General features: G+C 47.1%; 2 protein-coding genes across 4 annotated transcripts; one reads left to right on the top strand and one right to left on the bottom strand.

Moving 5' to 3' along the window:
• nup37 (nucleoporin 37) lies at window positions 1-14778 on the top strand. 2 transcript variants are annotated; one of them, XM_049023882.1, is made up of 10 exons: window positions 1-132; window positions 1912-2107; window positions 2255-2379; window positions 6135-6207; window positions 7098-7192; window positions 10994-11084; window positions 13921-14102; window positions 14237-14287; window positions 14410-14503; window positions 14592-14778. In XM_049023882.1, the coding sequence occupies exons 2-10, from the start codon at window positions 1952-1954 to the stop codon at window positions 14703-14705; spliced, it is 981 nt and encodes a 326-aa protein (XP_048879839.1). In that variant the 5' UTR covers window positions 1-132; window positions 1912-1951; the 3' UTR covers window positions 14706-14778. The 2 variants fall into 2 exon arrangements, with proteins under 2 accessions (XP_048879839.1, XP_048879847.1); XM_049023890.1 differs by having other exon boundaries at window positions 41-128.
• A 2950-nt stretch (window positions 14779-17728) lies between these two features.
• Window positions 17729-26124, bottom strand: th2 (tyrosine hydroxylase 2). 2 transcript variants are annotated; one of them, XM_049013405.1, is made up of 12 exons: window positions 25674-26124; window positions 25381-25552; window positions 25119-25207; window positions 24875-24942; window positions 24564-24614; window positions 24074-24219; window positions 23421-23556; window positions 22995-23064; window positions 22845-22901; window positions 20225-20320; window positions 19537-19670; window positions 17729-18466 (listed from the first exon to the last, which is right to left on the bottom strand). In XM_049013405.1, the coding sequence occupies exons 1-12, from the start codon at window positions 25899-25901 to the stop codon at window positions 18307-18309; spliced, it is 1407 nt and encodes a 468-aa protein (XP_048869362.1). In that variant the 5' UTR covers window positions 25902-26124; the 3' UTR covers window positions 17729-18306. The 2 variants fall into 2 exon arrangements, with proteins under 2 accessions (XP_048869362.1, XP_048869371.1); XM_049013414.1 differs by having other exon boundaries at window positions 24074-24168.
• Window positions 26125-27443: the final 1319 nt, after the last annotated feature.

The raw sequence follows: 27443 nt of genomic DNA, 5'->3' as shown, positions 1-27443 counted from the left end.
TGTTTGAATTTTTAAAAGCCCCCGCGTGCTCATGCTTTGACCAATAAGCACGAAAAGACCTTTAACCCGGAAGTGAACCCGTGCACCAATGAGAATTTGACCATTTCCAGTCTGAACCCTAGGCGCGTGTAGGTATGGTAATATTGTTTTGAAAGTGGCATGTATGTTATTTGAATTTAACCTAGTGGTATAATTCGCAGTGGAAAAATATTACTATGGAATCGAGTAACGAAATGATCTAACTGCTGTTACTGTTTAGCTACCCCATGTTTTAGGTTTATTGTCTCGTTAGCAACTTGGTTCAATGCGATACGTTCAGTACTAAAGGAATAAAACTTTTATATCACTGTCCAAGTTTTCCACGATACCGCACACCCATATGGTTAAATTTTTGTGTCTGGGGGATACCCAAGCGATTTAAATGGTTTGTGTGAGTTTTGCCATTGAAAGTTATCTACTAAGTCTGTTAGCAAACCAGCTAACTCCGAAATGTGTTCTAGGTAACGCTATGATAATATTATACATTATACATTACAGGAAGGATATAGACGTCAGAATATATTAAATATAAACCACTGTGTATCGTACTGTTACTTTGTATGACAGGTTTACTGACAGATATATGCCCCCCCCCCCCCCAAAAAAAAGAAATAGGAATGGAAAAGAAATTCAGTTAGACTCCTATTGGAAATTTCCATCAAAAGCAACAAGAATTTTTGAAAGTTGGCTTATGTATAAGTAAAAGTAGCTTTGCCTGTTTATAGTGTTTGCTGCGTTTGTAAGGATCCGTATTGCCTATTTTTTTCAGTAATCATGACCTATGCGTGCACAACCCATTTTATATATATTCCACCGGACTGATCTTTGTCTTTCGAGAAATTGTTAGCTTTAGTGCGCAACAGAGTTAAAGACGTCTTTTGAAATATTTGAAAGTCACATTAAGTACGTGTTTATAATAGGAATATCTCGAATCATTGTCCAGTAAGTGTTTGTCTACGTATGTGTGTATAATATATATGTATGGGCGTGCGAGTGAATGTTACCGTCACTGTTTCTCCTCCATGTGTCAGGGAGGGTATATTACTGTACAGAGTTAACCTTGGAGTCTGATTTTTCCGCGGTGTGATGTCACGTTTTAAAGCCGTGTGACAGACTTAGATTAGTGCCGTTTTACAATTTTTTTTTACACTTCTTAAAAGCTTCCATGTGTGTGACTTCTGGACCCCAGGGAGCGCAGTGACGCAACACACGTGTGCTTGGAAAAACAACTGCTCTGGCCAGGTTCAGTGAGTGCTGGGACAGTCCCACTCACACTGCTGAGGTGGCCATAGCTATACAACTAGTATATGGATGTTTATGTGGACAAGAAAGGACCAGTCCTGTTAATTTTTTTTCCTCCCATTACTGTGGACACCAACATGGTTCTATGCAGAGAACATATGGACAAGGCAGAACGTAATGCAGAGCATTGCTGTAATGGTTTGTTTGACATCTGGAGCCAATGTCAGATAATTGTGTTGCACTGATTTCCCAAATGGTGTTGTAAAGTCATTAACTCCTGCCTCGTTATGAGCTTCAAACTTTGCTAGACCGACCGACCGCAACCGTGACCCTCAGCAGAACACGTTATGTTTCCATACGGACTCATTGTTGACTGGCTCTGATGCAGTTGGACTTCCGCTGTTTGCTGTTTGTGAGGGTTTTCCAGCTTGGTTGGGGGAGGGGGGGATCTATCTATCTCACTTGTGCATTTACAGTACTCGAGGTACACTTAGCAGGTTAAGGGATGTGTGAGCGAACCTGCACTTTGGGATTGTCTCAGTCGGGCTTCCTCAGCATGGCTGGGGTCCTATCCTGGGTAAGACTTTGCGGGAGATCCCATTGAAAGATGTGTGTCTCGTATGTCTGCAGGTGATCTGGGACTGAGAGAGCCCTGGAGCCCGGAAGCAGGATGAAGCAGGAAGGGGCACGCAGTGCCAGCTACACGGTGCCGTGCGAGGACTACGTGAGCGTGGTGGAGTTCAGTCCCTTCCAGAGCGGCGTGGCCGGCAACCTACTGGCTTATGGGGGGAGCCAGCACGTGGTGGTGGGCACTTGCCGCTTTCAGGTGGGTGGCAGGGATGTCCCGTTCCAATCAGCAGAGTGGCAAACATGGCTGCTTGCAGGGGGTGCAGTTGATGTTTTCCACCTGTGAGTGATCTGTTAATTCCTCAGTTTTTTTTCTTTCCCGGTGTGTGTGCGTAACCGGGCGCAGGAGGAAGACGCAGAAGTGGAGGGGGTAGAGTTCACCACACTGCGCGTGTTTCATCATGGGGTGCCTGTGGATGGTCTCGCCTGGAGCCCCGAATCCCGATTGGACCTTTTGCCCCAGCTGATCAGGTGATTGGCCTTCTGTCTCTCTGTATGATGTGCCTTTGCAGAGTATACATGTTGGTGTTGTAGTACTCGAGTCCGATCTTGACACCACTTTTTCATGTGCCTGGTCTTGTCACGAAATTGAAAGCATTTCTACTCTGTCTTGAATCAGTCTCTGACTACAACATTTATATTTCAGACTCTTAATTTAAGAGCGAGACATGAGTTTTTTTTCTCACCACAGTGACAAACTTTTGGAATTTATTGTGAGTTACTCGGGTATAAGGTTAACTGCTGTTTTTAGACCTTTCGTATGAGTTCTTTGATTGGCTCGCCTTATCATTACATGATCAGCTTTGCATTCAGTGCTGAAAATTTGTGAACCTTTCATCCATCCATTTTCCAAACCGTTTAGCCTACTGGGTCGTGGGGGGTCCGGAGCCTATCCCGGAAGCAATGGGCACGAGGCAGGGAACAATCCTGGATGGGGGGCCAGCCCATCGCAGGGCACACTCACACACCAATCACTCTCACACACACACCTACGGGCAATTTAGCAACTCCAATTAGCCTCAGCATGTTTTTGGACTGTGGGGGGAAACCGGAGTACCCGGAGGAAACCCCGCGACGACATGGGGAGAACATGCAAACTCCACACACATGTGACCCAGGCGGAGACTCGAACCCGGGTCCCAGAGGTGTGAGGCAACAGTGCTAACCACTGCACCACCATGCCGCCTCGTGAACCTTTCAGAATTTTCTATATTTCTGCATATATATTCGAACATCATCAGATCTTCACGCAAGCCCTAAAAGTAGGAGAGCAAGATTGAACAACCAAGAGAAATTCCATACTTGGTCATTTATTTGTTGAGGAAACGATCCAATCTAACAAATCTGTGAGTGGCGAAAGTTTGTGAACCTAGTAGGTAAGTTGAAGGTGAGATTAGAGTCAGGTGTCGTCAATCAATGTCATGGGTGTCGATCGATGTGATGACAGTCATTTGTTAATGGGCAAAAAAAGCAGGTTTCTGTCAAGGGGTTCATCTTCAGACACGTTTGTGCCATTATCAGTGTTTCATGCCACGGACAAAGAACATTTCAGAGGACTTCAGAAAAACATTTGTTGATGGTCATCATGCTGGGAGAGAGTATGGACTGCGCCAATCCACAAACAGACGGTGTGCAAATGGTGGAAGTTTAAGACTGTTAATCTCCCCAAGAGTGGTCGACCAACAAAGTTCACTCTAAGGGCAAGTCGTCTAATAGTCTGTGAGGTCACAAAGGAACCGAGGGTAACTTCTAAGCAAGTTAAAAGCCTCTCTCACATTTGTTAATGTTCATGAATCCACTTTCAGAAGAGCACTCAATAACAGTGATGCGCATGACAGGGTTGCAAGTAGAATGTGACTGCTTTCCAAAAAAGCATTGCTTCCTGTCTGCAGTTTGCTGATGGGTGTGTAGACAAGCCTGAAAGTGAATGGGGTAATGTTGTATGGACAGATGAGACCAAAATAGAACTTTTTGGTTCAAATAAGAAGTGTTATGTTTGGAGAAAGGAAAGCACTGCATTCCAGCTCGAGAGCCTCATCCCGTCTGTGAAACATGGCGCGGTCGTATCGCGCTTTGGGCCTATTTTGCTGCATCTGAGCCAGAACAGCTTGCCATTGTGAATGGGACAATGAATATAACAGCGAGTTCTAAAGGCAAATTTCAGGACATCTGTCCGTGGACTGCATCTCAAGAGAAACTGCATCATGCAAGCAAGACAACCAGCCCAAGCACATAAGTCGTTCTACCTAAGACTGGTTAGGGAAGAATAAAATGAAGGTTTTGGAGCAACCAAGTCACACATTTGACCGTAACCCAATGGGAATGGTGTGGAAGGACCTGAAGCAGGCAGTTCATGTTCAAAATTCCTCCAAGCTAATGTGCAGGACTGATGAAGACCTATTGGATACGTTTATTCACAGTTATTGCTGCAAAAGGGGGACAAAGGTTCACATACTTTTGCCACTCAGATGTATGACATTGGATCATTATCTTCAATAAATGAATGACAAAATGTGATATTTTTGTCTGATTTGATTAATTTTGTTCTCTCCACCTACTTTTAGGACTTCCGTGAATATCTGATGATGTTTTAAAGTAATTTATGCAGGAATGTGGAAAATTCCGAAGGGCTCACTAACTTTCAAGCAACAAGTTCCTCTCGTAGAAAAAAAACAGACACACCGCAACTCGTTTCTCTTTTTTGTTTTTCATACATCACTGAGCTTATAAAAATGAAGGGGGTGAATGACTGTTCTGTTCTGAATAGAGTTGCCACCCGTCTCATATATTACAGGATTGTTCCATGTTAAAAAAAATAACATACTGTGTTCCTTTCTAAAGCAACTTAGGACTCGATGTGTCTCTTACTATACAAATGTGCGGATGATCCTCCCCCCTTGCTTTCAGGACCTGATTTGTGCATACTTAAGCACCTTGGGACCCTAATTACAGTATGTGCTAGTCATGTTGTTTGTTTCAAATAAACAGTCAAAATAACCAATAAGATTAGAACTCGCATATCTCTTACCCTGCAAGGAAATTTGATCAGGTTAGCAAGGTTTAGTGTTGGGTATTTGTAATTGAATAATAATGTTTGAGATAAAAGGATTATAATGCATAAATAAAATTTCACTTTTAATTACTAGGTGTGATGGTGACAGTAAATAAGTATAAGTAAAACCATGGTCTCAAAAAGGGACTTGATTTTTTAAATTATTATTATTATTATTTTTGGTCTTGACTATGTCTTTCAAGGTCTTGGTCTTGACTATGTCTTTCAAGGTCTTGGTCTTGTATCGCACTGGATATCTGTGACCTTGTCCTCATTTGTAATATATAAATTACAGTCTTTGTTTTATGGGGGCAGTGTGTAGCACAGTGGGTTACGACACTGTCGCTTTTGTTCAGACGGATGCAGGTTCAAATCCCATAGTCAGCAGCCCCCTTCCCAACCAACCCTCTTGCATATAGAGGGATGGTGAGGAATGGTAGACATGTAGGCCAGACTAGGCATCCATAAGCATTGCTGCCCTTTCTTCCTGGGGCACTTTTCCATTTCATTCCCAGATGCTGCGTTAGTGTCCAGTTGCAGTGCATATGCAGTGTGGTGTGTTTTGATGTTAATAGCCTAACAGGCCTCGTCCACCTGTTTACCACCATTGGCGTTTCTTATTTGGACAGAGTTTAAAGGGTTGCGCGTAATCCAGGAATCCATGCGGCGATTCTACCCAGCGTCGTGCGGAGCGCGTCGTCTGCGGGTCTGCATGCAATCACGCGAGGCCGAAGCTGTCCCTTTGCCGAGCGCGTCGCGCATGGAGTATGTGTTTTCCTTGTCAGAAGCGCGTTGGGTGTAATCGTGTGAGTGATTGCAGTCGCCGGTGTGCGCGGGGCCTGATTACCCAGAGTGCACTCCCTGCGGCGGCCCCTTCCAGAGTGCTTTCCCGGTGTTTATCTTTGTAATTAAATTCTCACAGGCAGCCGGTTCGTCACTGCGAGCATGCAGCACACTCGCACACGCTAGCAGGGTTGCTCTGCGGGGGAGCGATAGCAGGTCCGCAGTGTTCATGAACCAGAGATTTGCACACGTGGATCTCATGACTGGGCTGCGAATATGACATCAGGAACAGTCCTCCGTTTTCACAACTGCCCTGATAGTTTTCTTTTCTTTTTTTTTCTTTCTTTAGCCTTTTTTTCTGAGCTGTTCTTTTCTCTCCCTCTTGTGGCAGATTTTGCACAGCGGCGGTGGATTGGAAGCTCAGGCTGTTGACGTCAGACCTTCAAGACAGACACGAAATACAGGTACTAGTTCCGTCCCACGGTCCTTTGGCTGGTGGCTGTTGGCCTATAGAGATCTATATCGTTAATTGAAAATTACAAGCAACTCCAGCGTCTCATTAGGGTTAGCTGTGGCCCTGTAAGTGTGTAGAACACATGAGTTGTCCATTAATCGAGTGTTTCCCAATCTAGTCCTCAGGGGACCCTGGACAGTCCACGTTTTTACTTCCTCCCAGTGCTCCTGTACCAGGTATTCGGTGTTTCTGATTGGTTGGGAGCTGGGAGGGAGCAAAAATGTGGAATGTCCGGGGTTCCACGAGGACTGGGATGGGAAATGCTCCAACCACTTACCATGAGCAGGGTTGTGGGCCATCAGTTTTGCATGAATGAATTTGTTTTATTTACTTATATGTCCAGGGTCTTGTAGAGTGGTGCGGTGCCACGGTGGGCAGCACTGTTGTCTCATACCTTCAGGTTTGCGGTTCGAGTTCCACCTCTCTGCATGTGTGGAGTTTACATGCTCTGTCTGGGTTTGGTGAAATTGCTCTGGCTACTGTGATCTAAAGCAGGTCTAAAACCTGGCAGCTGGGAATCCCTAAGCCTTGGGGTTCCTAAGTAATGGGGCGACACGCACTGGTCTAAGGACATGCAGGTAGCTTAAATGGCTTCTCTAAATTGCCCATAGTAGTGATTGTGGCACGTGTGTGTGTCCTGCGATGGACTGGCATTCCCCTGCCGTGGGTCACATGCTACCTGGGGTAGGTGTCAGTGCACCCCTCCCCAATGTCCTGGGCTGGTTAAATGGATGGAAGCCTGATGGATGGATAGGTATTAATAACACGGCAACAACACTGACATTCCTCTTAATGCAGAACAGTATTTGTGTTCAGATGCTTCTTCCCCTGCTGGCCTAGGTGATGGAAGGTCACACCGACTACATTAATGGCCTGGTGTTCGAGCCCTCGGAGGGAAAGCAGCTCGCCTCTGTCAGCGATGATCTCACCTGCAGGTTGGTCCCACCTGCCGCTGTGCACTCGCTCTCTCTCTCTCTCTCTCTCTCTCTCTCTCTCTCTCTCTCTCTCTCTCTCTCTCTATCCATCCTTTTCTCGCGCTCTGTCGAAGGGTGTGGTAGTAAACCTGAGCCCACATAGTGAGTGTGAGCTCTGTTCTGTGTTAATGGTGCAGAAAAGTCCGACGCCGGGCTCCCATAGCGAAACCGGAGGCTCAGCACAACAAGGCTGAGCCGCACCGAGCTGCATCCCCCACGCCGCTCCGCTTCTCTGGCTAATTGCTTAAACGTGGAAAGGCTCTGAGGCGGCAGTTGGGTCTTCCTCTGGGGTAAATTGCTAACATGCCGGCTCGCACGTCGAGGCGGCAGGAGGAAAAAACCCGGGAAGTCCGCACCGCATGTCATTCTGCTTCTTGTGTGCGGGGTGGTTTTTGCAGCTGTGCCAGCAGCTCATGCCTCAGCATCGCCCCCTGGGGGACCGGAGGACACCTGCATGCATCTTAAGGAAACAGGATTAGAGGAAGGGGGAAGGGTGGGTCCTGATTTCAGCAGTTTACTTAAGACTGTCCCACTGAGCTTTGCATTTCCTGCTCCTAGCACCTGCGACACACATTAGTGATACGGAGTTAAAAACTCTGACTGGGCTCTGACTGTCTGTGAACATGCAGCAGCTGAGAGCCCAAGAGGGCGGTTGGTTCACACGGGTTGCGACCCCTGACCTTGTGCAATGAGGTCACCTGTTCCTGCCTGTATCACAGCGTGAAGCAGCTTATCTGGAGGCAGTTGGCTGCCGGTCTCCCGTTGTCCCAGTCTAGGTACGGGAAGTGTGGAGTTCCCAGGAAAGTCCAGGAGAATTAGGGGAGGTGTCATGGGGGAGTTTCTGTAGTGTGGCCAGGAAAAACAGAAGAAAGGCGAAGGAGCATGTGGGAGACCAGAGCCGTTTTATGTGAATGTGAGCTGTAGGTGTGCATGAGAAGGCGGAGCCTGACGTGTCTGAAGTGTGACGCTGCTCTCAGGAGATCCTGCTAATGGTTAGGAAGCACACTTGTTATTCGGAGGTCACTTGTCTCCGACTAGCAAGGTGCCGCCCCCAAGCGCTGCTCCCTGGGCTCTGAATTAGCTGCCCCCTGCTGTGTCTCATATGGGTTAAACGCAGAGGACACATTTACACATTTTGTTGTTGTGCACTGTGTGCTGTTGTGTGTCAACAATGACAATGAATCACATTCACTTTACTTTCGCTTTTGTGGTGGGGAGCCGGGATGGAGCATTCTGGAAGTGGGTTGGTGTAAGAAGACTCTGAAGTTCAGCAAGTTTGGTAGAGCGGACAAGGATGGAGCGGGAGGGGGGAGGCGGGCTGAGCCAGCTGCAGTGTGCTTGGGTCAGTATCCTCCCACACATGGTCCCCCGCTGATGGGCGGAGTCAGATCGGTACCCCAGCTGCTTCCTCCGCCACACACATCACACAGCCCCCCCACCCGCATCAAGACCCCGGCACAAACCTGGCTGTGCTTCTCAGCTTTGCTTCCCAAGAAGGGCTCTTTGTCTTGAGAGTTTACTGGATGTGAGAGAGTCACTTCATCAGTTCCTAGACAGCGCTCAGATGTCGAAAGAGGCCACGGAGTGTCGATCTCACATATACACTGCTGCTTACTCAAGCTCTTTGGTTCCTCTGATTCAGCAACAAGAACCTGATTGGTTCTCCCTATGCAGCTGATGTCTGATTGGTCTTCCCCGAGACAGAGAGGTGACTGGTTAGCAGTCCCATTTGTTTTTTTCCTGCTGACATTTTTTTTCTGGGTTGCATGACAGAAGGGTGATTTGTTGGAGGAGGTAGAAAGCTGGTCCAATGAAAATTATTATTGTTAAAGACGATGGATGTTTGGCCAATCACGTTGCTTAACGTTAAAGATGATGAATGGCTTCCCAGTGCACATGGTCACTGTTTGCACTGCATGATGGATAATAAATATTATTAATCTTGTGCTCTCGGGTCCGTCGGCGGGTAATACGGCTTATTGAACAAATTCCCACGTCCTCCGCTTTTGGAAAAAAAGCGTTCTGCAATCCCAACACTCTCGCAGCCTGTTTCCTCTCTCGGTATCCTGGATGCCGGCTGTATTCTGTGCGTAAGCCGCACTCAATGATGGCCATGCATGAGTTATAGCCAAGGCCTGCTTCGGTGGTCTGCATCTACTGCCCCACCATCCATCTCTGGTGGTATGGGGAGGGGGGGGGTGTGTTCTTTTATGGCAGCTGTGTGAAGGTCTGGAGGACAGGGGTCTCGGCTTTGTCTTTGTCAGCGGGAGTGACAGTGTCCCGGAGTGTAGGCTTAGGTTAAATGTGTTTGCTTCCTGTGTGTGTGTGTGTGTCTGATTATGAGAGAATACACCACTCACCTTTTTCCAGCGTGTGTGATTCTCCTCTTTGTCTTAACAGCCATGTCGGGAGCCATTTAAAATGCAAGACTGTGCCATGAGATGTTTCTGGGTCTCTCTCTTCGATGGAAGCGCGGTTGTTTACGGGAGGCCCATCCAGCTCACGGTGCCCGGCGGCAGAAACCCGGGATTAGAAGGCCGGCGTTTCCATGCGCTCTGGGATGCCGCCCGCGGGCCTCATTGGAAGCAGCCCTCCGCCTAATCACTACATGCTCTGGAGATCACTCCCAATTAGCCAGAGGCTTGTTTTTTCCCAGAATCCCCAGAAGCCCCGCGGCTTGTTCGGCAGCCCCTTGGGCTCGGCACGTGGATGCACCGCGGTCACATGCGGTCGGAGCCGTCTGATGTGGTGAACATTCAGAGTTTTTCTTTTTTTTTTTTAATCCTACTTTCCCTGGAAGATTTCCTTGTCACGGTTTGATTTATGTCTCTGCGTAGACTTCTGAAAAGCACATCCTAGACTCCCCCCACCAAACAGCCCAGTACTCTTCCAAGACATCAGATTAAGAGAAAATCCTTTTTTTTTTTTTTTTTTTTTGGGAGGGGTGGGGACTGGAGGCATGGAGAGTTCAGGGGATGGCTCGGCCCTCCCAAAGCTAGATGGAGGGTCTAGCTGGCACTGCGGAGCTTGGAACTGCATGGAACATTCTGGAAAGTATGACCGGGGGCCGGGGCCATTAAAGCGTCCGAAAACCTGGCTATCGAGTGCAGGGGGTGCGAAAGTGCCTCTCTGATTGGCTGTCGTTATTTTTAGTCTTTGTTAATCTCAATAATCCTTCGTTTTCTGTGCCGTCAGCTGTTCACATCACCGCACACTTCCGCCGCACCGGCGACGGGCCCTGCCTTGTGATGCCATCTTGTCTCTCGAGGCTATTTTTAGCTTTGTGTTGCCAGACCACCAGCCGCCCCCCCCCCCCCGGTCTCTATCCATACGGCTAATTCAATCTCGGTTCGCTTTTCTTTTCATTTGATTTGTGTTGTGCTTTCTGACGGCTTCGCCATCTGTATTTATATAATTTATGTTGGATTTGATTAAAAGTGGGCGGCCATTATCAGCCGGCCCGAAGCTCATTGCAGTCTCGCTGGAGTGCAACAGTCAAAGACCGTAGTGCAAGACGGGCATTCACTAGTGAATCAGTTCGGAACGTGGGTCCGCGTTCTTTTGCTTCTCAAGTCTGAGACGGTTCCGTAAAATCTGAAGGAGCTGGAATGGCTATCATGTGGATCTTCTCACCTGAGCGCAGGTGCAGATCGATGTCGTTCTGAGACCCGCCGACAAGCTCCATCCTCCTACCCACAGAGGAAACGTACCTCTGAGCCTCCCCTCTTTCTGACCTGTCTGCCATCTTCCACTGGTCCTCAGACTCTGGGATCTGGAAGGAAACCAGACGGCCTCGTTCCTCCTGCGCTCCCCAGGGATGAGTGTGTGCTGGCACCCAGAGGAGGTCTACAAGGTGACTGTCTCCTCTCATCATGCATTTCTTCACCCTTCCTTCTTCATTTTCCCTCTTTCCATCATCCTCCTCTCTCCCTACCCTCTTCCTTCTCCCCCTTTCCATCATCCTCCTCTCCCTGCCCTCTCTCTTCTCCCCTTTCCCACCATCCTCTTCTCTCCCTGCCCTCTCCCTTCTCCCCCTTTCCATCATCCTCCTCTCTCCCTGCCCTCTTTATCCTCCTCTCTCCCTGCCCTCTTTATCCTCCTCTCTCCCTGCCATCTCCCTTCTCCCCTTTCTCATCATCCTCCTCTCTCCCTACCTTCTCCCCTTTCCCTCCATCCTCTTCTCTCCCTGCCCTCTTCCTTCTCCCCCTTTCCCATCATCCTCCTCTCTCCCTGCCCTCTTCCTTCTCCCCCTTTCCCATCATCCTCCTCTCTCCCTACCCTCTTCCTTCTCCCCCTTTCCCATCATCCTCCTCTCTCCCTGCCCTCTTTATCCTCCTCTCTCCCTACCTTCTCCCCCTTTCCAACATCCTCCTCTCCCTGCCCTCTTTATCCTCCTCTCTCCCTACCTTCTCCCCTTTCCCATCATCCTCTTCTCTCCCTACCCTCTTCCTTCTCCCCCTTTCCATCATCTTCCTCTCTCCCTGCCCTCTTTATCCTCCTCTCTCCCTACCTTCTCCCCCTTTCCAACATCCTCCTCTCCCTGCCCTCTTTATCCTCCTCTCTCCCTGCCCTCTCTCTTCTCCCCTTTCCCACCATCCTCCTCTCTCCCTACCCCCTTCCTTCTCCCCCTTTCCATCGTCCTCCTCTCCCTGCCCGCTTTATCCTCTTCTCTTCCTGCCCTCTCTCTTCTCCCCTTTCCCACCGTCCTCCTCTCTCCCTACCTTCTCCCCTTTCCCATCATCCTCTTCTCTCCCTACCCTCTTCCTTCTCCCCCTTTCCATCATCCTCCTCTCTCCCTGACCTCTTTATCCTCCTCTCTCCCTGCCATCTCCCTTCTCCCCTTTCTCATCATCCTCCTCTCTCCCTACCTTCTCCCCTTTCCCTCCATCCTCTTCTCTCCCTGCCCTCTTCCTTCTCCCCCTTTCCCATCATCCTCCTCTCTCCCTACCCTCTTCCTTCTCCCCCTTTCCCATCATCCTCCTCTCTCCCTACCCTCTTCCTTCTCCCCCTTTCCCATCATCCTCCTCTCTCCCTGCCCTCTTTATCCTCCTCTCTCCCTACCTTCTCCCCCTTTCCAACATCCTCCTCTCCCTGCCCTCTTTATCCTCCTCTCTCCCTACCTTCTCCCCTTTCCCATCATCCTCTTCTCTCCCTACCCTCTTCCTTCTCCCCCTTTCCATCATCTTCCTCTCTCCCTGCCCTCTTTATCCTCCTCTCTCCCTGCCCTCTCTCTTCTCCCCTTTCCCACCATCCTCCTCTCTCCCTACCCCCTTCCTTCTCCCCCTTTCCATCGTCCTCCTCTCCCTGCCCTCTTTATCCTCTTCTCTCCCTGCCCTCTCTCTTCTCCCCTTTCCCACCATCCTCCTCTCTCCCTACCCTCTTCCTTCTCCCCCTTTCCGTCATCCTCCTCTCCCTGCCCTCTTTATCCTCTTCTCTCCCTGCCCTCTCTCTTCTCCCCTTTCCCACCATCCTCCTCTCTCCCTATCCTCTTCCTTCTCCCCCTTTCCATCATCCTCCTCTCTCCCTGCCCTCTTTATCCTCTTCTCTCCCTGCCCTCTCTCTTCTCCCCTTTCCCACCGTCCTCCTCTCTCCCTACCTTCTCCCCTTTCCCATCATCCTCCTCTCTCCCTACCCTCTTCCTTCTCCCCCTTTCCATCATCCTCCTCTCTCCCTACCTTCTCCCCTTTCCCACCATCCTCTCCTCTCCCTTCCCTCTTCCTTCTCCCCCTTTCCCATCATCCTCCTCTCTCCCTACCTTCTCCCCTTTCCCATCATCCTCCTCTCTCCCTACCCTCTTCCTTCTCCCCCTTTCCATCATCCTCCTCTCTCCCTACCCTCTTCCTTCTCCCCCTTTCCATCATCTTCCTCTCTCCCTGCCCTCTTTATCCTCCTCTCTCCCTGCCATCTCCCTTCTCCCCTTTGCCATCATCCTCCTCTCTCCCTGCCATCTCCCTTCTCCCCTTTCTCATCATCCTCCTCTCTCCCTACCCTCTATCTTCTCCCCCTTTCCATCATCCTCTTCTCTCCCTACCTTCTCCCCTTTCCCCATCATCCTCCTCTCTCCCTACCCTCTATCTTCTCCCCCTTTCCATCATCCTCTTCTCTCCCTACCTTCTCCCCTTTCCCCATCATCCTCCTCTCTCCCTACCCTCTATCTTCTCCCCTTTCCCATCATCCTCCTCTCTCCCTACCCTCTTCCTTCTCCCCCTTTCCATCATCCTCCTCTCTCCCTGCCCTCTTTATCCTCCTCTCTCCCTGCCATCTCCCTTCTCCCCTTTCTCATCATCCTCCTCTCTCCCTACCTTCTCCCCTTTCCCACCATCCTCTCCTCTCCCTTCCCTCTTCCTTCTCCCCCTTTCCCATCATCCTCCTCTCTCCCTACCTTCTCCCCTTTCCCATCATCCTCCTCTCTCCCTACCCTCTTCCTTCTCCCCCTTTCCATCATCCTCCTCTCTCCCTACCCTCTTCCTTCTCCCCCTTTCCATCATCTTCCTCTCTCCCTGCCCTCTTTATCCTCCTCTCTCCCTGCCATCTCCCTTCTCCCCTTTCTCATCATCCTCCTCTCTCCCTGCCTTCTTCCTTCTCCCCATCTTATGCTGTGTGATTATTGCTATGAGCTTCATTTCGATCATCTCCTTATTGCTGCCCACATTCTCCATCTCAGGCTGTTTTCCGTTCATCTTTTCCAGTTGATGGTGGCAGAGAAGAGTGGGGTGGTGCGCTTCTACGACCTGCTTAACCAGCAAGCCATTCTCTCCCTGGACAGTGGGCACACTCCTCTCATGTCTGCTGACTGGTGCCTCACCAACACTATCAAGGTGGGAGCTGTGGTCGGTAACGACTGGGTCATCTGGGACATCACCCGCTCCAGGTAACTGTGCAGTTTTAGAAATCACGATTGGCAGTGGGAACTTGATGATGTGTGGGAGTGACTGATTGGCTGTTGGTGACAGCTGTGCCGAATTGTCATTGGTACAAATGATCATTTGCCTTTTTATTCCACAGTTACCCCCAAGAGAAGAGGCCGGCCCATGTTGACAAGGCCCGACTCTTTAGGTAAAGGATCCTTTCTGTTTCTTTCAGGTCTTCTGTAAAGAATGGATGTGATCACATGCAGACAAGATCATTAAACACTTCTGCCTTACAGCTCCACATGCTTGGTCATTGTTCTCCCTCAGGTGGTCCAAGGCCAATGAGAATCTATTTGCCACCACGGGATGCCCTGGAAAGATCAACAGCCAGCTGCTGGTGCATCACTTGGGTCACCCACAGGTTAATTGCCTTTTAATGACACATTGCTGCATATGTGTACTGTATGTTTGACTTAACTGTTTTAACACCTTTCTCATCTGTTTTTCAGCCTGTGATGATTGGCTCCTCAGTGGTTGGGGCGGGGCTAAGTTGGCATAGAACCCTCCCACTCTGCGTGATTGGGGGAGACAGGAAGCTGTCCTTTTGGCTGACGGAAATGTAGAATAACCTGTCGTATAATGTCTTTGTTCATAAAAAAAAAAAAAACAAATCAATAAAGTATTATTTTGTATGTACCGCATGGCAAATTGTATACATGACAAGATAATTCTGAGGTTAACCTTGTTTTTGCTGGATATATCGTTAACGCTAACTCCAGGCTCGGGGTAAACATTCAGGTGAGGTGTGTCCACAAGCAGGAAAATGCTCACGCAAGACAAGCCATGGGGGGACGTGTGCGCGCGCGCACACACACACACACACACACACACAACCACACAAAGCCAGCTTTGGTGTTTTTCCTAGAATGATGGCTCCCGGCACTTCCCCGCTTCACCGAGCCAAGCGGGCGTGGGGTTGTCTGCGGGTCAGGGGGGTGTGTGAGCTCGCCACTGCCAGCACGCTGCTCTGCCGGTCAGCAGGAAAAGCCGTTAGTCATGCGAAGGCACGCGGTGTCTGCCAATCCCCCCTCCCTTATGCAGCACAGCTCCCCCTACAGGCAGGCCTGCACACAGGCCACGTAGCATAAGCATATGTACATCTGGAATCAACTTTTTTTATATGTAGCTCATCCCTGACAAACACAGACATACAGGGAAAACGCATACATGTGTGTGATCCACTCAGCCGCCTGCTTCCCCTTGGCTGCGGTGTGTTTCTTGGTAATCCCCTCCTGTCTGCTCATCTCAGCATAGGTAAAACACCTCCGGTATCTCCCATGGTTTGCATGACTACATTTCCCCAGAGCAAGTGGTCAGACTTAATCCTAATTTCATGCTTAACAGTGGAGTTGCTCTTGTAATTGGACAGTATGGCTGAATTTCGTCTCCCTTCTGTCTGCCTGTGCACATTTTATGTCAAAGACACAGCACTCTGTGTGCATCCTGGGGCACTTTGACACTGGAGGAGTCTGACTGGGGCACAGGGTCTGATCCAGGGCTGAATCCTCTTCTACGAAGATCTCAGAAAACTGGGAATTGGGATTCTCTGAAGTCAGATCCCACTAGGTGGTGGAAGAGCCTGCAAGAATTAGGCTTTTCGGAGAAGGGGGGAGCTGGAGTGGGTTCCTGGTGGCTGGGCCTGCGTGAGTGACACCAGCCCCAAGGTTCAGTCACCCGGCTGCGTGACTGACGAGTCGGAGGGCAGCCAGTACCCAGAACGAGCCGGGACAGGGCAGCACTAAGACAAACAAACAAGCAGCATGGGACCTTTGACCTGCGGCTTTGAACGTGCCTTTATGCACGTATGACCCATGTTCCGAGTGTTATAGTCCAGTCCCCCAAAGTGTATACATAAGGATGGCCAACTGGCCAATACTCTCACTGAAATTATGGGAAAGTGTCTAAACACGCTTTATGTGTTTGACCTCTACGGCAGCGCTGCATGCGTACACCAGGTTCCCGGTTTGTTCACATTGTCCAGTCCAGTTGAACAGCACCCACCCCCCCTCCCCACAAACCCAGCATGCAAGTGGGAGTTGAAACATTTGCGTGCGGAGAAGGAATCAACGTCAAGCGCGACCAAATTAACCGGAGTGTGCAGAAAGCGGTTTCCAAGGCCGCATAGTAACATCTTTTACGGAGACTTAAAATGAGGAGAAGAAGGAGGTTTTCTTAGAAATATGAGTCATCAAGTATCTGTCTTGATCAATATTGCAACTCTGCTGTAACCCACGAGCTCCCTCTGGTGGCAGATATACCAACCTGCTAAATTAGACAGCGATATTTGCCTTTTGATACACAGTTACCACTTTTGCCTATTATTCCTCCCCATTTCTAACAAAAGCATCTTCGGGGAGGCATTTTAGTTTTCTGTTCAACTGAAGGTGGGTCATCAGCATCAAATGGATCTGTGTTGTCAGTGACACTCGTTCGAGTACAGCACTTGCACCACCCAAACTCATGTGCAGTAAATACAAGGAGGTCTTGTGTTGTCCTGGGCTATGTAGTAAATATAGGAAGGACGTCCCGTGTCCTGGGCTATGTGGTAATTACAGGAATAAGGTCCCATGTCCTGGGCTATGCAGGAAATACAGGAGGAAGGTCCTGTGCACTGGGCTATTTAGTAAATGCAGGAAGGAGGCCCCGTGTCCTGGGCTATGCAGTAAATACAGGAAGAAGGACCTGTGTTCTGAGCTATGCAGTAAATACAGGAAGAAGGACCTGTGTTCTGGGCTATGCAGTAAACACAGGAAGAAGGACCTGTGTTCTGGGCTATGAACATCTCTTAATCGTATAAACTGTTGCTTCAGTTTCTTTTTACTTTCACATGGCACTGTTCAGTCGACCAGTTAAATCCTCTGTCCTTCAGCCATTGACTGAACATTTTGAAAACTTGCATGTTCTGTAAGTAAGTCTGCTTGAAGAGGAATGAATCGAAGAGCTTAATGATGCCAGGTGTGAGGGAATGGATGTCAAAGGATTGGCTCAATTTGACTAAAATCCTCCTGATGTATATTTAGCTGGATATCAGGTTAATGACTGTTTATGTCTAGTCTTTCTTCTCCAAAGGGGAATGTTTGATAGAGATCATAAAGCATGTTTTTCTGTGATCTTACAGAAAAACGACTGGTCACAAGCACCATGTCAGGGTGAAGTCCTGTTAGAGGTTCCAGTGGACCTGCTAAATGCTGTAAAACATGGATAAGCTAGGTGGGGGCGGGGGGGGGGGGGGGGTCCATCTGCGAAATAATACTTTGTTTACCGTTGAGGCGCAAAAAAGATAACACTCCCTTTCTCTGTCACACACACATGCAAATGCTAGCATGTGCAAAAAAAAGGAAGAATTATTTTTACCAAATGCAGAAATTCACATACTAAAGGTGGACACAGAGAGAACAAAAATACTGTAGTAAGTGATCTTTCAGAAAAGATGGAGAAAGCCGTCCTGTCCGGGGTGTACCCCTGGTGCCTCTCCCATAACCCGAACCAGGATTAGCAATCGGAAGATGGACAGATGGAGGGATGGATGGATGAAGAAAGTCAAACAGAAAGGAATTTCATCAGAGCATTTCTTTTAATTCATAAATATTTTTCCGTGGCATGTACAGGCGTGTAGCGTGTGTGTAAAGCGTGACTATGCTAGGTGTGTAGCGTGTCTGTAAAGCTTGACTATGCCAAGCGTGTGTGTAAAGCATGACCATGCCAGGTGTGTAGCGTGTGTGTAAAGCATGACCATGCCAGGGGTGTAACGTGTGTGTAAAGCTTGACTATGCCAAGCGTGTGTGTAAAGCATGACCATGCCAGGGGTGTAACGTGTGTGTAAAGCATGACCATGCTGGGGGTGTAACGTGTGTGTAAAGCATGACCATGCTGGGCGTGTAACGTGTGTGTAAAGCATGACCATGCCGGGTGTGTAGCGTGTGTGTAAAGCATGACCATGCCAGGCGTGTAACGTGTGTGTAAAGCATGACCATGCCAGGCGTGTAACGTGTGTGTAAAGCATGACCATGCCAGGCGTGTAACGTGTGTGTAAAGCATGACCATGCCACCACTGACTAGTTAAGGCTCGACATACTACACAGGAACTTATATCTCACAAGGAACATCTGTGGCAGCTGATCATTGCTGACTTGAAACATACATTTCCCAGGTTGGTGGTCTCCCTTAGCCCAGTTTACCCAGGGCACAGTGCAGGATCTTCAGCTCCTCCCTCATCTGCTTCAAGGCCTCCTGGATCTTTCTGGGCTGGTCTAGGACCTCCACGGTGCAAGTGAAGGGGTCGTAGCGGACAGAGTAGGCCTTGTGGATTGTTGACGAGAACTGACTGCAGGACAAACAGCTTAGTTAGCAGACAGATCTGTGCATGCCTGCAGGTTTAGGGGCCACTGTTGGCCACTAACTATTACTATGTAATAGTAGGGGGGGGACAGGAGGCCCTGAACTGACATGTATGCATGTTTTCACTGGACAGGCTATCATGTGCATCCCATCATAAGCACACTAAGATGTTTAGCTACATGATTTGCATACAAACACACAAACATAAATAGAAAACATGGCAAAACACACCCAACCACACAGGCATAGGTGCTTTTAGTGGGGATGTAGGAGGTGAAATTGCACCCCCTACTGGTCAGATGAAAATGCTATTTGAACATATTAAGTTCAATATACAGACACTTCTCTATTTACGAACTTTCAACTTCCAAACTTTCAGACATACGAATGAAGAGGACTGTAAGTCCAAATTATGTTCATTGGACTCCTGTTTCCTGTCCGTAACAATTTTTTTTCCTGTGCGCCAATTCCGCCTGGCACGACTTCTGGCTGTTACTCCCGCCGCTCAGCAGCGTAGCATGCGAACTCCCAGCATACTAGTTCTTAGTACTTGCGTATACCCTTAAAATGATGTTAATAATAATAAACACTCTATTGATCCTTGTGGGGAAATTGTCTTTTATGCCTCCCTCAACTTGCTCTTTTTGTAGAGTAAGTTGCCCGTGAAGGACAGCCACCATGGGGGTTAACCAGGAGCCTTGCTCAAGGACCATCAGATGTGCTGAGGCTGGGTTTGAACCAACGACCTTCTGATTACAGGCATACCAGCTGAGCCACACGCTGCCCCACTGAATAATGACTTACGAATATGTCAAGTCACGAACAGCCATTCAGAACGTAACTCGAGTGTCTGTAATTAAATGACATTATAAAGTTATATTTGAAAATGTGGCTTGTGTTAGTCATATCATTGTGTAATAATAATTTATTGCAAGAGTATTGTTTTATTACAAATGTATTTATCGAGATGAATGACTGGTTGTGCTCTCTCACTTTGCACCCCCTAGGAGAAAAGACTAGAGTCGCCTGTGCACACAGGTGTCCATCTGCCCTCACCGGAGCTTCATCTTGGCGTCCTCGAAGCTCTCTGACACGAAGTAGACGGGCTGGTACGTCTGGTCCTGGTACGGCTGGACTGCACACTCCTCAGGCGTAAAGGGCCTGTACTCTGGCTCATTGGAGAGGGCGTACTGTGGGCATAAGAGAGTGCTAGTCAGGGGTGCAGCAGGGAGGAACTCTGACTTTTTTTAACAGATGCTTTTATCCAAACCAACATATATTTTACAAAAGCAGGGTCAGGCAGTCCCAGGAGCAATTTGCAGTTAAGGGCCGCGCTCAAGGGCCCAATGGTGACATCACTGTGCCGACCCCGGGGTTTGAACCAACAACCTTCTGGTCACAAACACAACATCCTGACCCATTAAGCCACACATTTTCATAAATGGACTAAGAATCAATAAACTCACCAATAAGTTTGTCAGTAAGACCACAATAGGTAATTCTGCTGAACAATATGTCTTATATTAGCCAAAGGCCAGAGGTGGGGAACCTGACCCATGGAGAGCCGGCGTGAGTGCTGGTTTTTGGGATGACCTCTCAATCAGCCAATAACAGAGGGTCATGGATCAGGTTCTCCACTCCTGCCAATGGTAAGCAGGAGATATTTAGTGCCAGGGCTGCCCATTGGCAGAAAAAGACAAGCAAACACTGCATGTTAATGATATGATAGATGTCGGTATCTCACCTCGAGCTCCCCGTAGGAGGACAGAAGGCCGGCTCCAAACGCCTTTATAGCCCCATTCTGTTTGCAGAGGCCGAACTCCACCGTGAACCAGTACAGCTGGGAGGCAGAAGTACAGCAAATCGCACCAGCATGAAAATGACGACACAGGACGCATCCAAGGCAGAAATGCAAAAATGCACATAGAAAACAGCATATTATACTGCATCAAGACCATGGACACATACGAATGACTGCAGGGCGAACCTGGGACATAGAGGGAAGCACTAAATGTCAGGCCCTCTCTGATATGGAGGACTGTCTCCCTAGGCATGCTTTATGAATCCAGTGTAGCCATTGTCATGTTCTTCACTTTTTTCCTGGAGGTGCTGGGGGAGAGATAGTATCACTTCTTCGCGAATGGTATTGAGGAAGTGAAAAATGTTGTCCAAACTGTTCTACTTCTGAATGAGGTCCATCATTTAAGGGGCTTGAGGAGCACCTTCAGCCAGCAGCTCATCTCCTGAAAATGCACAGCTGAGGTCTTCAGCTGCTTCTTTTTTCAATGCTCTCAGTCCACCACACCCCCACCCCCCAGGCTTGGAGGACTGTTGCATCGCATTACGTAATAACTCAACAAAAGCTTACAAATAGACAGACTACATGATAATTTTATATTGCTACATTACCCTATTATTATTGTTGTTATTATTCAATTAGTTACATTCTACTGAGTTCTTACATAATGCAGCATTATTACATAATGACTTGTTACAAGGACGCTAATTAAGCTCTCTATCTGTTTTGCTCCATCTGCCCTGGGTTACACCCCTTCAGCTTTTTTCAGGGGGGGTTCATGGCCCGGTACTTATTCATGTTACCTCATACCTCCAGGACTGGACATTCCTCTCACAGATCAAAGACAGGCAGCTAAGCTAATTGATAAGTGGCCACTGCTGATGTTTTCTGTATGTGGGTGCATGTATGTACGCGCTCTGTGAAGGACATGCACGCATTACCTGCCCTGTGAAGGACATGCACGCATTACCTGCCCTGTGAAGGACATGCACGCATTACCTGCCCTGTGAAGGACATGCACGCATTACCTGCCCTGTGAAGGACACGCATGCATTACCTGCCCTGTGAAGGACATGCACGCATTACCTGCCCTGTGAAGGACATGCACGCATTACCTGCCCTGTGAAGGACACGCATGCATTACCTGCCCTGTGAAGGACACGCATGCATTACCTGCCCTGTGAAGGACATGCACGCATTACCTGCCCTGTGAAGGACATGCACGCATTACCTGCCCTGTGAAGGACATGCACGCATTACCTGCCCTGTGAAGGACATGCATGCCACCCGGGGCTCCATGCATCCCTCCTATAGCCATAACTAGGGCATGTGCTTAAAAGATAGATGGATTTTGTACTTCACTTGTACCGCCTACACTATACTATACTATACTATACTACACTATACTATACTATACTATACAATACATTCATGCTCCAACTCATATTCCAGTCACCACATAACTGGGGTACATGCAATGGACAGGATGCCAGTCCACTGCAGGGCACATACACACTATTTATAGATGCAAATTAGCATAAATGCATGGAGCAAACTCACATGGATTGAGAAGAAAATGCCGACTCCAAACACAAGGCTGAGACTGATTCAATCTGCTACCTGCTAAGCCATTATGTCACCACCGTACTAAGTGCTTACTGGTTATTACTTATTATTATTAACTATTGTTCTGGGAGTGATTTATTCTGTTCTGCTGCTGGACATTAAAAATTCCCCCCAAGCCCCCAGGATCAATAAAGACTTTAACGTCTTTTAAGTATAAACCAGAAGGTGACTTTACTAGAGGTTACTCTAGTACTGGCACTAGAGGGCAGTAACACGTAGTGTTTGTCTGTCTAACAAACTCCTAGGGTTTTACCAAGCCTCACACAGACCCGCTAAACCAGGGCTCCCCCATTCCAGTCCTGGAGGGCCAGTCTGCAACACAGTTTGCAGATTTCCCTGCTGAAACACACCTAATAAAACTGGTAATTAGCTGATATCTGAGCAAGATAATCTGTACAACGTGTGGCAGACTGGCCCTCCAGGCCCGGAATGGGGGAGCCCTGCATTAAACAGTCCACTGTTTGCCTCAGGGGCGTCAGAAGCATTTTGAATGTGGGAGGGACACACAGGCATAAAACTAATATTTTATGTTAAATGTGGGGGGGTGTCATTACCTGCGCATCCAGCCCTCGTGTGTGCCACGCCCCCTGACCATCCACATGTGCTTCCCCGATTGTGCCCAGCTGTTTCCTGTCATTTCGGCTTGTCTGGTGTATTTAGTCCACATCTAAGTCCGTATTCCCCAGATCCGTCATTGATGTCAGTCGCTGTCATCCCTGTCTCCCCCAATAAACCTTCGTTTCCCTCAACCTCGCATGCCTGCTTCCTCCTTCCCCGCGTCTCGCCTGCTCACCTGATCCCGGCGCATAACAGGGGGGGGTCCAAACCAATAATTATGAAATGTGTGGAGGACACGTCCCCCTCAGATTTAATGGCGGCCATGCTTTGCCTATACGGACTTCATCACTGCCAATATTTGTTAAAAAACTACGTGACTCACTGTTGACAGTTTTTCAATGTCCTCATCAGAAGCTCCCAAAGAAGCGAGACCAATTTCCTGGGAAAGAAAAACAATGTTCTCAATCTCAAAGTTACTTTTGTCCAGCATTCATTACCACTGAAACCTTCAATTAGTATATAAATATTTTACCTGGGAAAACTGAGCAAATTCTTTATCAGCCAGCATGGGGACGTGGCCTAATAACTCATGACAGCAATCTCTGCGGGCAGAGAACAGCGTCTTAAAGCAACCGTCAGCACAAATTCAAAGGCAAATGCAGGAAATTTCAGGTCCATAGAAAGCAAATACAGACCATCATTTTGTTTCAACCAATCAGTTGAGCATAAAGAGTCACAGTCACAGAGTACTCAGCTGGTTGGTCGAAACAAAATCTTGGTCTAGATTTGTACTCTCTGGACCAGAAATCTCCACCTCTGCAATTACAAAAAGGTTGTGCAGATTAGACAATGAGTAAAGACATAACGCTTGAGCGAACTAAACTATACTAACTACTTGTATTTTTTAATATGCCACCACTGCTTATAACAATTACGATAATAATAACAGTAAACGTACGGTTCCGGGGAGTGCATCGGGGTGGATGAATGGCGGATGTACTGCGTGCACTGAAACACTCTGAATGCCAGGCTGGCCAGAAAATCTCTGGCAGACAGCAGACCGGCAACTGGCCGGAGCTGGAACCCCGTCCTCTCTGCAGAGACATCATAAACCTGAGACCACGGGCAGTGACATCATCACAAGGAGACGCATATTCGGGACGCTGAATAAAAAAAAAAAACACTTCGAATTGCGTACAAGCATTGTGTAGCTACATCGTCTGGTCATCTGGTTATTATGCAAAGTCACACTTCCTAATAAAATGGGCATCACTAAATGATATGGGAAATTATTTTAAGAAGAAGATCACAATTACTGGTTGATAGTCAGTATAGGTGAGGTCAAGGGTAAGTTTTAGGTTGAGCATTGGTGGGGCTGAGGTCTCTACCCATTTAAGGGGTCCATGTGGTTGTACTGGCTGGTTTTGATTATTGGGGGGATTATAACCCCCCATAATTTATGCCCATGGGTGAGGATCCTGTGGAATGACCTACTAAATAGGCGGACTACTTCAAGCACAGTAGAGGTCTTGGAGATATTGTAATCTTCCTGTGGCTGGGAAGTGCGCAAGTCCAGGGTCGAGTTCTCTATCCCGAGAGGGGTGAAGGTACCTCTGAGGAAGTCAGAAACCTCTCTCAGCTGTGGGATGCTGCTCTCTCCATATCCACACTGCTTCTCTAGCTCCTGCAGGTTCTCCAGGTGCTGCCTGCACGCATGCATGGGGTAAATGCCGCTCAGAGTGCGGTACACCTCCTTCCTGTCGAGAAGCATTACTGTGACCAGCACCACTTCATAAATACTCAATAATATTCATATCATTATGATTTACATTAGTGTTTTAACCGCTACAATTGTCATCATTGTCATTACAATTTTTATAATTGTGGTCAGGGGCATAGGAACCATTAATGGGCATCATCAAAATCATCATCTCCGATATTGTGATCAGTGTAATCATTATTAATTTAATATGATTACCATTGCCAAAAATGACTGGCACTACCGTCAAAATGACCATCATTAGCACAATCGTCATCATCATCATCTGATTAGCATTAGCAACATCTTGTTAGACTTAACCATCATAATACGAAAACGGACCAAGTGGCGACTTCCTCTAGAGTGTACTCCACCCTGGGTAACGGCTCTCCCCTAAATATAAGGAGTAAAAATATGTGAAACACCGAGCAAACAAACAACATATAGATAAATAGCAATTAAGCAATGCATGGGGACGGTGCAGCTAACAATTATACGATTTAAATTGTAAACTGCAGTTTAAAGACCGAGTCTCCAAGTTCACTAAAATTTATCGGTATAAAAACACAGTATCGATATTTTTTATGAATTTGCAGTTAGGTTATAGTTCATGTAGCTTTCGCGCATTAAAACCAATCCTAACGCAAACTTACTGTTTGTAGGAAAAAGCCAGTTCAGAAATGGCGGCCCTTCTTTTTCTGTATTCTGGATCGTTATAACCCTGATTTCAAGAAGGGAAAAAAACTCAGCGTGTTTACAACAGAAATAATTAGGAATTTAATAGCCTATTAGTTCTCCAATACATTCCAAAAATTCTAAAGGTTTAGCATCAATGAGTTAATAATATATGTTTATATGAATGAATTTATCACATTTAAAACGGTTAGATATACGTACAGGGTGCTCCTGGTCTAGATCCGGATCATATTTTGTAATTAAGTGATTACATTTATCAAGATCCCAAATCTTCCGTGGAAACCAGGGAACTAAAGAACAAATAAAAACATGCAAGTTAAAATGTATTTGAAAATCTAAATGGAACGTGTACTGAAATTATTTGTAGCATAAATGAACAAAAATGCTTAAACAATGATTGTGGCTATAATTGGCTAATAATCATTATAATAATGATAGCAGTCAAATATATACGCATAAATACCCTTTTCCTCTGCTATCGTGCGCACGTCGTCTGCGACTTTTTTCAGGGAGTTTATTAGGACATCAGTGTCGGAACTGTGAACTTCACACCTCACGAAGAATTCAAGGTCCTCCACGTTCTTCGACTTACGAGCCGGGCGAGTTTCGATGTGATGAATGTTGGCTCCAAATGTCTAAAGAAAAAACGGGTGGAAAAGCACATTTTGGGCAATAAAAATGTTAGATTTCTATAACATCTGATGCGGCAGTTGTACGGTTCTGGACGCAGGAAAAATGCCGAGTTATCTCATATACCTCGAAAACCTTGGTGGTCTTGGACAGGCCCGCATTTTTCTCGTGGTTGAGAGCGAAAAGGATGCTGAGGGTCACCTTGCCGTCCTTTTCCTCGAACACAAAGTTGTCTGCGCAGCGCGACGGACCCGGGGAGGGGGCGCCGCTCTCACGCTCTTTCCGGGCGTCTTCTATGAGGCTCCGTTTTCTACCGGAAAACGGAACGTTTTGAACCCCACTTTCGGTCTTCATCGAGCTTCTGTTGCTGCTCAGACTTTTAATATTCCCTATAAATAATGCAAGCAATAAATGCAGCGATGACAAGCAGACTCAGTGGTGATAGTCAGATATACCTTAACTCCTTAAAACATGAAATAAGAGAAAGCTTTTCTTTTATTTCATGCCTTTACAAACGTCTGTCCAAAATAAAATAACTTGTTGCTTGTCAGTACCGCTACTTAGATAGCTGATATTTATTAGGTCCTCTTAGCTATATATGTAAATGAATTACGTAAATTACGCGTGATTTACAGGTTAAGTGCGTCATTATATTGTACGACACAGCGCTGCCACACAGCTTTGATTTAAATTAAAATAATCCTTTGATAGAATGGCACTAGCTGAGGTCTAGTTTTGAATTTATGGAAAAACAAACTCAACAAATTTCAGCAGTATAATATTCACTTCTCGCGATTAATTCATGCTGGGAGGGTATATTATTTATTTAGAATTGACACAGGCTCGCATTAGTTTACATTTTTAAATTGTATTATTTGTTTTTATATCACAATCTTACATTTTTTACCTCCTGCAACCTTATCATCCACGCAGACTACTGAGATCAGCGGACCACCTACATTAGTATAGTTACGAAATCTAAACCGAAGCAAAGAAGTGATCGGGCGTTTGCAGTCATTTGCCCCCCAAGCTCTGGAACGAATTACCCCTCCATGTAAGGCAGCCCCTTAGATGACGTTGTCATCTTTTAAATCTCACCTCAAAGCATATTTTTATTCCTTTGCTTTTAATTCAGCTTGGAAGCCTTCTCGTCATCCATGTAACAATTGTCCAATTATAAATTTCGTTTATGAATTACTCATTTACATCTCCAGATTTAATTTTATGTGTTTGTTTCAGCTCCATTTCATTTGACCCCGCTTAGATCCCAGGAGTTACTTGCTCTTGGCGATGTGGTTATTTTTTTATCGGGCCACATCCTTCTATTTATGTTATTATGTATTTGTTTCGCCTCGTGCCCATTGCTTCCGGACCCCCTACCCCCCCCGCGACCCAGTAGGATAAGCGGTTTGGAAAATGGATGGATGGATGTATTTGTGTCTTATTGTCGTGTTGGCATGTGACACACGAATCATATTGTTGAGCATTTTGGTCGACTGCGGATGTTTGAAATGTGCTTTATAAATAAGCTTGAAGTCGAATTTGAACTTGAATAAATACATATGTGAAATAAATACATATCGGCCAAACGATACCCCTGAATATATGGAAGAAGCCTTATAACTTAATGCAACAGACATTTTAATGAATTGGTCTGGTATGAACATATCAGCCCCGAACGTACTTGCCTGGTTTCCACGGTTCTGAAACTGTTCCAAATTTCCATATAGCGCATTAAACGGTGACTTTTCAAAATTTCACTTTCAGTATATGTATGATTTATACTGATAAAGCACCGTCAGCATCCTATAATAATCTTGTCGCTCAATTATCTCCATAAAAGCAACATCATTTTACAATAACTCACTATTAAGAATTGCCAATCACCAAACATGA

Source organism: Brienomyrus brachyistius, chromosome 1, assembly GCF_023856365.1.
Source record: "Brienomyrus brachyistius isolate T26 chromosome 1, BBRACH_0.4, whole genome shotgun sequence".
Lineage (NCBI taxonomy): Eukaryota > Metazoa > Chordata > Actinopteri > Osteoglossiformes > Mormyridae > Brienomyrus > Brienomyrus brachyistius.
Note: the sequence above shows the minus strand (reverse complement) of the source record. Positions and strands in the feature narration are given on the sequence as shown.